This window comes from Pteronotus mesoamericanus, unplaced genomic scaffold, assembly GCF_021234165.1.
Source record: "Pteronotus mesoamericanus isolate MK-2021 breed Mesoamerican mustached bat unplaced genomic scaffold, CSHL_Meso_final contig_50, whole genome shotgun sequence".
Lineage (NCBI taxonomy): Eukaryota > Metazoa > Chordata > Mammalia > Chiroptera > Mormoopidae > Pteronotus > Pteronotus mesoamericanus.
Window position 1 is genome coordinate 30670826 of NW_026555186.1, and position 10820 is coordinate 30681645.

Genomic DNA, 10820 nt, shown 5'->3' on the forward strand with positions numbered 1-10820 from the left:
AGATGTTAAACCAACCCTGCATTCCTGGAGTAAATTCCACTTGGTCGTGCTGCACAATCCTTGTTATATGTTGCTGAATTCAGTTTGCTAGTATTTTGTTGAGAACTTTTGTGTCAATATGCATAAGGGATACCAATCTTTCTTTCCTTGTGACGTCTTTATCTGGTTTTGGTATCACAGAAATACTGGCCTCATAGATGAATTGGGAAGGGTTCACTTCTATTTTTGAAAGAGCTTGTGAAGAATTGGTATTAATTCTTCTGTGAATATCTGATGGAATTCACCAGTAGAGCCATCTGGGCTTTTCTTTGTGGGAAGTCTTTGATTACTAATCCTCTTGTTACACGTTTAGTGCAAGAGGCTTTTGATTAGAATGGAATTCATACTACTGTAGTCTTCCAAATGTTCCATTGATGTTTTATAAAGGATATATCATTACAGTGATCCTATAACTATTTAATTTAACACCCTTCGCAAGAGCCAGAGAATACTCTTTCCACATGTCTCCATTGCCTAATGCCCTTGAGAAAAATCTGTGATGGTGAGAACTTGCAGCAAAGTGTTCCAAGACTGACATATAAACAGATATAAGCATATCCTCAGTAGTAGCAGTGATGGAATTTCAATGCAGATGATGCAATGCCACACCAATCTGCCGTCACACTGGCATCACACAAAACCATAGACAAGAGTGTGCCAGAAGCCTGCAAAGATGTACAAGGCAAACAACCTCAGCACCCCCATCAACAATACAAGCCCTCAGGTACCAGAGATACTTACAATAGTCACCAGGGAGAAGAATAAGCCTCTGCTTCCCTGAACAGCCCTACCCAGTACCCTTAGGCAGTATGTATGAAGGAGTCAGAAAGCCTGAGGTTGAATCTGTGCTCAGCTCTTTTTATCTGGGTGAGCTTAGACCCACTACGTAAACCATCTAAACTATAATTTCCTGTAACTGTATACCTTATATTATTACTGTGAAGATTAAATAAGATTATGCATGTTAAGGGCTTAGCATAGTAACTGGTACATAAATATGTGCTGTAGTGTCATGTAGTGTGGTTAGTCATTGTTATTATTATGCAAATTAGATTATCACCCAGCAAAAAAAAAGATACAATTCTCAAGTGGATTCTCTCAGTCAAATTTGGTTAAAACTAGATAAATACCTGGTATATAAGTGTCAGGGAAGTATAGCTACAAGCTAGATGATATTTGTATAGTAAAATAGTACGGTACTTTTACATTTGATTTAGTAAAAATCACAGTCTTTTAATACACATATTTAATAACAGTCCTTCTGTACACATATTTATCATACCAGGTTGCTGTTTTCTTTGTAGTTCTCAAACAGAAGGTTTATATACGGGAATCCCTAGGTCTGGGGGACACAGTAATAGAAAGGTATTGAAAATGTTTCCTCAGTTCTCATAGATAGAAAACTAATAAGATTTTTTTCATATTTCATTTAGCGTACATAATAACCCACCTTGTAATTTATCCAAATTCCAGCATTAATCATCTGATTTTGCCATTTAAAGTGGGTGCACAGTTTTTATATTTTTAATTAACATCTAAAAATAACTTTTCTAAGCATAATTCAAGTCAACAAAAAGTGAAAATGCCCTTAAGTACCTTATTCATGTTGAGTAAAGGGAACATCTCTTGAATTTTTTCAGGTTCAATAATATACTGTTCCGTTGCATGCCAGCCAGTCCGAGTCATTTGATATTTAAATTCATCCACCCTTACAGGAGTTGTAGCAAGTCTGATACTACCTGGCTGATGGAATCCCACCACCTGTAATAAAAATGCCAGTAAAAACATATAAATAAATCATTATCTGGTAATCTGACACGATTCTTCTCCAGCACAATGAAAATGCAGGTGTACAAGGAAAGAGATAAATTGTACTATGCAGGGAAAGACATAACTATATAACACATATGTGTGTCCTACAAAAAGCCATTTGTTCATCAACTATTTACTGAGTGCCTGCTCTGTGTCGGGCACTATGCTAAGTTCCAGAGAGGCTGTTATGAACACAAGAAGCAAAGAACACACTTGGATGGGGCTTATAGGCTACAGGTGAAGGCAGGTAGCTAATTGCATAATAGAATACTATGAGATAGTGTTAGTGTACAGAGTGAAAGAAAATCATATGGAAAAGAGAAAGACAAAGGATTTGAGGGAATATGAAGAATCAAAATGTTGCGGTGATGAGATTAAGTATAGATTGAAATAATCCATGTGACATTTATCAAAGTCCTTCAGTTGGCCAAGCACTCAGCTGAGCCCTGGGTTATAGAGATAAAAGATGTAATCTTTGCCCTCAGGCTGCTCATAGTGTGCAGGGAAGACCAATCAGTAAGGTAACAAACACTACAGAGAGAGGTGTGTTATACGAGGGCTTTGTACAAATAGTCTCAGAACCAAGTCCTCAGTTTAGCCTGACAGGTGGGTGAGCAAAGTCAAAGCCAGCGTCTCAAAGGGGATGACCCCCAGAAAAAGTGGGGGGTGAATGTTGAAATGGGGGGCAGAATGAATGTTGTTTCAGGCAGAGAGCCCAGTGCATTCCAGAACTATAGGTAATTAAGAAGAGCTGAAGCATCTGTTTAGCAAAAAGTCGCAAGAGAAAATGTTGCAAAGGCAGGCAGGGCTCAGCTGAGGAAGGCCCTGCTCCTTTGTCCTTTGTCCTGTACGTGAACCTTGATGGTTTTAGGCAAGGAAAATGGCAGGAAAAATTTAAATAGACTCCAGTCTTTGCTTATGGATATTCTATGCCTGCCACTTTATTTTAAGAGTACTAATAGCTATGAGAAGTGATAAAAATAAAAGTAAGGGGTTTTTAGTGAAGTACTTTTCAAAGCCATGTTAGATCCTTTGCAATCCAGTTACTGAAAGGCCCTAATTTCTTAGTTTCTAGATATAGTAACTGACTAAAGATACTTTTGAAAGCTGCTGCTTTTTCTCTTTCCTTTATTAAATAAATCAAGAAGAGTAGGTAATCAGATGTGTAATACACTTCAAGAAATTAAAGTGATTGTAGAACTAACTTCAGAGGTTCTTACCTTAAACTCTTATCAGATTTTTCTACCACATTAAACATTTCACATGCCCTTAATGTCATTACACACAGCTATACATGATGATACCAAAATCCTTCAGAGATCTTACATACTTCCAAGAGATTTATCTAAAGACAATTTCAAGTTCAATGGATTTACCTGTCCGGTTTCTTCTTCCAGTTTCTCATAAAGTTTGATGCTATCATAGTGTATTTTCTTCAAGTTTATTCCAGGATGAAAGTATGTTGTTAAACCTGCCTTTAAAGTGAGGAGGAGAGGAAATATTGAAAAAAAAATTAATACTCCCAAAATGTTGGTACTTTAGCTGTTAAGCAGGAATTTGCTGCCGGCGAGAAATGGAGCAGCATCAGGCAGCCCCTGGGGAATGAGAACACACGATGACCAGGTGGAGCATGTCAGAGCCAGAGGCTTGTAACCCAGCAGTAAGGACGGTTTGAACCATATAAGTAACGTCAGAGCCAGCCAATGGACGTGGATATTAAGTCCCTAAAAGTTATTAGGAAAGGTTGTTGGAAGACTCAGAAATGGGATGATTTGGTAGGAAGTTTAGGAACGTATGCTATGAGGAAGAATACGGGGGGGTGGCATACGGTGTGGACTCAAATCAGCAAATTGTGTGTTCCCTTAAGCAGAAGGGCTGTAGACTAGCAAAGAGATTTCCTTGCCCCAGTCCGCACAATGCTCTGGAATGAAGCAGCCTTCCAGTTCCCTTTGAAATTTCCAAAATTCAAGAATTGCAAAATTCCTGGAAATTATAGCCTGGTGAATTAGTGAACAGACCTTTGTTAAAGCTTTTGCTGTTTGATGAGCACATAGATTGTACATGAAAAATATTTGCTGAATAAATACTGAATAAGTAGTTTTAGGAAAAAATATCTAAATAGTAGCATGCCCAAACCCATTTTATCAACTCAGCTACAATGTAATATCCAGAAAAAGAATTCTAAGGAATTATATGAAGCAAGATCTCTCAGTTAAGTGTCTGGGGCCCCAAACTGCAGATAATGCATCCTGGAAAGTTCATCAGAACACAATCTGTTTAAAATAAAAGCTGTTTAAGAGTCTTTATAAGGTTCTTCCATGGCAGTAGTGGGCATAGAAGAGGTAAACTCAAAAAAACACCGCACTTAAAAGTTCATTAAACATTCTTTATGGATCGGATACTCAGGATTCAATGAAGTACTTGTTCAAGCATTTAAACATACGCACAGCTACTTTTCTGAGGAAAACTCTGGCCTAACTTATAAGACCTCTCAGAGCACAGCCCCATTACAATGGAACGAAAAAGTTGGGCCTCTTAACTTTTAATCAAATACTCTACTCTCCTGTTAATGCTTGGTATTTACTGTGCATATGGACTTTTCTAATTCAATAATAGAGAATCCCTGACCTTCAGGTATCTTCTAGAGAAGTCAGTTTTGTCTTCCATATAGTTCCCATCATTTGAGAAAACTGATATTCATGAGCACTGATGTGGAATTCCAGTCACCATTTTCTCCTTGAGATACTCTAATTTCAACCTCAGTTAAGCCAGATCTCCAGAAAGTTATGTATTATCTATACTACCTCAACCCTCTTCTTCCCCATCCCAGAAAGCTATTTTCATATGAGTTAATGATCTTTCATCTGAAAAAGTGACATGGGTTAGTTTTTATAAAGCTATTACTAAAAAAAAATTAGCCCAATATCCTTTGTTTAGGGAACAAATCCTTCCAGGAATTTCTGGCCAAGGAAAAGTTAGCCCTAACTTAGTGAAATAGTGTACATATTTCCACTGAAAAACTCATACTACTCTCGTTTCCTTGCTGCTAGGAGGGTCAGAAGTAAGCTCTGAGCTATTTTTTTTTTTTTTTTTTTTTGGCCAGGCATGAAATTATATTATTTATTTTTTGTATTGTATATATTTTTATTAACTGATTTTTGTCTTTTATTCTGTGTTTAAAATTTGGGATGAACCATATCTGTGCTTTCATTGTAAGTTATCTGAATGTAATATCTTGCATGGTACTTATTGTTAACGTATGTGTCATTCTTAAGGCATGGGACATAAGAAGAATAAAATGTTTTTCTGTTCTGAGCTTCAGCAAGGTTATATTAAATGGAAAGTTTGAAGAAGAAGAAAACATTGTTCTTACCCTTCAAGATTTTATGTTCTGACTGAGATCATGAAACTTTCATACATGAAACAATAAAATCAACAGCATATGATTAAGTGCTGGAACGTAGAAAGACATAAGAACTAAGGGAAGAGAAGGTGCTAGAAAAGTCACAGAAGTCTTTAAGGAAGGCAGGAAAGAGGCTTACCTTTGATTTGAAGAAATAAAATAATTATAGTTGGCAGAGAATATAAAAAAGTGAAGATGAAAGAGACATGAATAATCATTAGAAACTACAGCCCTTTAAATTAAATAAAAATGTATGAATCCTTATTGATATAAATAAATAAATAAATAGAAAAGATCTTCCTTATGGTAGACTGACAATTAGTAATGAATTAATGAAAAGAATGATGGAGTTAGAAACATTATCAATTGAGCTAGTGATGCTCTGTTTATCTAGCTCTTTAATAATCTTTTGTCTTCTTTTATGAGTCTCTATGCCCTCAAAAGGCCCATTGACTGACCTTGAGCTCCCGGTGGCTCCAAATTTTTATCCACGCACTCACATCCGATTTAAAAAGTTTGAGCATACCCTCTAAACTAGTGTGCATTGTCTGATTCTTACATGGTATATAAATATGTATCACTAAATTAACAGAGATCATAAAGCATACAAATCTACTTGAAATGAATTAAATATTTTAAATAGTTACTTTATTGTTTAGAAAAGCTGTGGAATATTAAGCTTATATATTGGCAAAGGCTACGTGATTAATGCAATTTATTACTAAAAGATGTATATTGGGTTAACCTTGGAAAAACAGCAATTTGAAGGCCTGAATCTCTGTTTCATTTGGGGGCTGGTGCGAATGGCTGCGGTAGCTGGAGAAGCTACCTGTCACCCGCACTGAGGCCTCAGTGGGAGGGGCCACTCCCTGGCTGTGCTCTGTGCACCTCCATCCCAGCCACCACCTCCACGCAGGTCGCAGCTGAAGTTCGACTATTCATGTCTCATGTTCTCCTGTCCATCAGTTGTTGTTACAAGGTCATTGGAAGGTATTACATTTTTGCATTTCAAATAAATAGGTACAAATCCCACTGAAATTCCTCATTTGGAAAAATTTTAGGTTAAAAAACTTAACTTTTGCATATATGGAAAGTTCTTCCAGGTGATACATATCACTGTGGCCAGAACATATAATAATAAAGCCAACTTTCCAAATTCTCTCTTCCCAACAGGATGGTTTTGCAAGAGTTATTTCTCACCTATTGTAACATCACCTTTAGCACATATTTTTAAAATATGTACCTGCTGTGAATGACTGGCAGCCATTTGCATCACTACAAAGGTCACCAAATTTGGGACACTGTCATTTTTTAAAAGAAAAACTTTTAGTTTCACAACTCTTTTAATTATTATAATGAGATAACCAACAAATCCCTCTCAAGGTCATTCCCTCTCCCTTTCATCACCCATTATATTACCTAAAGCCCTGGTTCTATAAAATGAATCAGCAGTGAGTTCCTGCAGCACGTGCTCTGCCGTGCGGACTGGAGATGAGAGAAGTGCAGGCGCTCCCACTGCAGAGCCCCAGCCTCGCCCTTACTCAGCCCCTGGGAACCCTATCCAACACGTCACCCGCATCAAAGGTGAGGGCTACTTAGAAAGACTCGCAAAGCTCAATTTCTTCCTCATATTTTAAGATAAAAATAGACAGAAAGTTCTAATAGTCTTCCTACACCCCAAAATGGGTCATGTTGCATCTTTAGTCGTCAGCCCTCCAAAACATCCACTTTCTTACCATCCCCAGGGGCCCCCTCTCCTGGGGACCCCATGCTCCCAAACTGCTTCTCACTCAATCCTCTCTCCTACCCTTCATCCCACAAGAAGTGCTCCATATCCGCAGTAGTGCCAGGTGCTGACAAAACAGTCTTATTCAAATATAGCAAACCCTCAGGATTTTTGGATTTGTGACTCTGAATACTCACATTGCAAGCTGTCCTTTCCTCCCTAAATACCGATTCCTATGCTCCTAGATATGGTGACCCTGAGCACATATTATATTTTGGTGAGACTGTCCTTATTTTTTGTATTCTGCCCCTTTAGCTGGCTCCCCAACGTTCCACATTCTCTTATCTGCTACACATATTTCTCTATGTTAAAAATTCCTAATTCATGGGATTTTTCTCTTGTTACTTCTCAGAGGTAGGCCCCCTTGCCTTGCAAATATTCATAGAATCAGTTTCCTAGGGGAGCCTTCTTTCTTTTCCTTCGTTCCTTACAGGCAAATAACCTGGCTTCTGATGCCTGACTCCATCTTGAGCTCACACTGCATGAATCTCATTTTGCAGAGCATTGCATAGTACTTTGTTCACCAATGAGTAGAATGTCTTTTCCACTCGCTCTGATATCTCTTTCCTTAAGGGAAATTGTTTTGCACAGTTAACATTAAACTAGAAACTGGCATATTAACAGCTTTGCCTACTTTTCTTAAAAGAACTTAGGTTAAGGGCATGTTGCTTTAAAAAAAGTTCTTGGGATGTATAAGACGTAAAATCACAGGGAATTTGGTAATCTATTCTAAAATGCAGGCCACATCAATTCAATCAAGTATAAATGAGCAAATAAGTAATTAAAATATTAAAGAGTTCATCCTCCTTCATAACCCAAAAGTGTTAAAAAGGGTGTAAGGCCTCCCTCTTAGGATACTTCCACTTGCCTAAATTTCCACCTGCCTAAATGCCCTTACCTGGATAGGCTCACGGCCCCTCTCTCACTCCCTTCTGCCTTATCTCTTGTCTTTGAACTAGCTTCCTCGTGCTTCCATCTCCAACATTCTTCATCCCTTTAGCCAGATTTCCCCTTCTTAATGGCACTGATGACTCACAAACACTGTTTGTGTATTTTCTGTCTGCCCTACCCACCAGAATGTGGCTTCATGAGGGCAGGGACTCTGTTTTGTTCATTGCTGTGTCCTCACCTAAAACAGTGCTGGCTTGACACAACAGAGGCTCTTAGCATATATTTGTTGAAAGGGTGACTGAATGTCCAGCAAGAAGAAGTTACAGGAGAGCTGTAGGAGAAATGCAAGCTTTCTTTTTCATGGCAACAAAAAGCCTACACAGAAGGTCTAGTTCAGGGACGGATGAAGAGCCAGGAGTGCTGGTGGCTTCCCGGAGCTGGTGGCTCTCCAGACAGGAGGAAGCAAGCTGACAGGGGACTGGTGAAACAAAAGCCAGGTGTGTCTGTTAAGCTCCTGAAATGACACTCAGGAGGATTAGGTGCCTGGGCCTCTCTCCCAGCCTGAGGGGTGATGGGGCTGGAGGAGGAGGAGAGAGGGAAGAAGAGATGGGCTTGCTATGATTTTTCTAGGGACCTCCATCCAACCACGTGTTCTGGCTCTGTGGGCGCTAGGACTTGGGGCCAACTGGGCTGAAATCTGAGCTCCACTCTGCTCCATACTCAGCTAGAGGCAGGCAGCCCTTTTAGTGCTCAGCCTCCACCCCATACCTTGAGCAGGCCCTGGATGGCAAAAGGGCCCTAAAAGTAGAGTTTTCTCTTGCCTCAGCAGAAGAAAGTAATGATGAAAAGGAAAGTTAATGACAGAAGGTTGAACTGGCATCGCCTAACTCTTCCTCCAAAAGAACTCTGTACAAATAGTCATAAAAACTCTCTCCCATCCTTACCTGACTTCAGAAATAATTGGTCTGAGGGCATGAAAGCAGTGTCGATCACCTCATTTACCTGAGCAGCGTTCTGTTTTAGGCCAGTTATTGTTTAGCAGTGGAACAATTATGCATACTCCACTAAATACGTGAGGCTGACTTGGCTGCGTGTCTTATTTAACAAAAGTATGTCACGTGTTCTCAGTCCTCGTAGTTAGGTCTTCATGTAGCCAAGCTATTTATTGTCTTACAACACAAAATTAAAATCATAAGTAAATAAATAAATAAATAAATAGGACCACTAAAACCAGGGGAGGGACGATAGGTGAAGATCTCGGCCATACTCAGGGTCACCCAACTGCTGTTCTTCGATACAAAGGGCACCATTTACTAAACACCTACTATGTGTTTAATAACTTTGCACATAGTAACTCAATCTTTATCACAACTCTAGCAGGTAGGTACTATTAATATTTTCATTTTATACATGAGGAGATGGAAACTTAAGTAACTTGCCATAAGTTACACAGGTAGAAAATGGCAGAGCCAGGATGTGAATCGAGAAGCCATATGTTCAAGATAAAGACGTCCTCAATGTTGATCACTGCCTGGAAGTATGCCAACCAAACTGGAACGTCACTGTCTAACACTGTTGAAAGGGAACTCACTCTAAAGAGCTAACAGTGGGGCATTGTGAATGGGAAGGAAACCAATTAAACTAGTGCACAATTCCGTGTACATGACAGTTTTGCGGCGCTTTTCTTACTGCGTGCCAGGTAGATCCAGCAGTGAGCTCCGATTTCTCCAGGAGGACCACATCTTTCATCCCCGCTTTAGCTAGGTGGTAAGCCAGACTCACACCAGCACAGCCACCTCCAATGATCACTGTCTCTGCTCTGTCTTTCCATCTTGTTTCTGCAGATAAGGTTGGGCTGTCCTTTCTGGAAGACATTTTTTTTTTTTTTTTTTTAAAGAGAAGCTCTACTAGACTGTGGTAGCTATGGTTTTTTATTAAGGCATCTAAAGCCTAACTTCGGCAACCTGGTTGAGGGAGGAAGGAGGGAGCATTTGAGCCCCATTCCATAGAATTCTGGTCCATCATAGATAACTAATATAGCTCTAGAGTTGAACAGGTGACTTTTTTTCCCCCCAGAGAATCTAGAGAATAATTTTTCTCAGTCTATTTAAAGAACGCAGTTGCAATCATTTTATTCCACCAAGAAACCATAATCATCAGGAAGTTTAGTTTCATAAATCTTGGATCATCCCCCTTCACTCTCTTTCCAGGTGAAAGAGAGCCAGATGGAGCAAAACATTCTTCTTCACTCAACTTCCTTTCACCGTGTACATCCTTCTCTAATAATTATTGTTCAGTGGTTTAAGATATTTATTTGCACGACTGACTTCCTAGCTGGATTGTGAGCTTCTCCAAGACATAGTGTCAAAAGTAATGTGTAAGTAAGCTGAAGAAGAACCTATGTACACGCAGCTGTGTTTGCAGACACATAGGCCATCTCTGAGTTGGTACAAAAGACACTATAAACAGGTGCCCAAGAACGGGATTGGAGTTGGAGAGACTTTGCACTGGGAACCCTTTGATACTGTATCACTTCTGTGCGATCGTGCAAGGAAAACGAACAAATCAAGAAGCAATCCGAATGTCCATTTTTCAGAAGCCAAAGCACCCCTAACGCCTGAGTCTGCCTTAGTCCCTCGCTCCTACGCTGCAGCCACCGGCCTTCGGCCTTTGAGCGGGCCGGGTTCCCACTCACCCTTCGAGGCCGCTGACGGAGCGCGGACGGCCGGGGCGGCCCGGCAGCGGGAAGCCCCGCAGCGGGAGGCCCCGCAGCCGCTGCACACCCGGGCGGAGCATGGCGAAGCCCAGGAAGCGGACACCTGCTCGGAGGGCGGCCCGCAGGCAGTGGCCGCAGGGGATCCTCCCCCGGGAGAGGGGCGGGCTCCTGGA

At 40.2% G+C, this 10820-nt stretch overlaps 1 protein-coding gene across 1 annotated transcript in view; it reads right to left on the reverse strand.

Moving 5' to 3' along the window:
- The window catches only part of DMGDH (dimethylglycine dehydrogenase), a 54869-nt gene extending 44142 nt beyond the window's left edge, over positions 1-10727 (reverse strand). Inside the window, exons 1-4 of the mRNA XM_054578520.1 lie at positions 10627-10727; positions 9621-9795; positions 3228-3326; positions 1636-1800 (exon numbers count right to left, since the gene is read on the reverse strand). Of these exons, the coding sequence (XP_054434495.1) occupies positions 1636-1800; positions 3228-3326; positions 9621-9795; positions 10627-10727 (540 nt within the window). The remainder of the gene's footprint in view (positions 1-1635; positions 1801-3227; positions 3327-9620; positions 9796-10626) is intronic.
- Between the last annotated feature and the right edge of the window lie 93 nt (positions 10728-10820).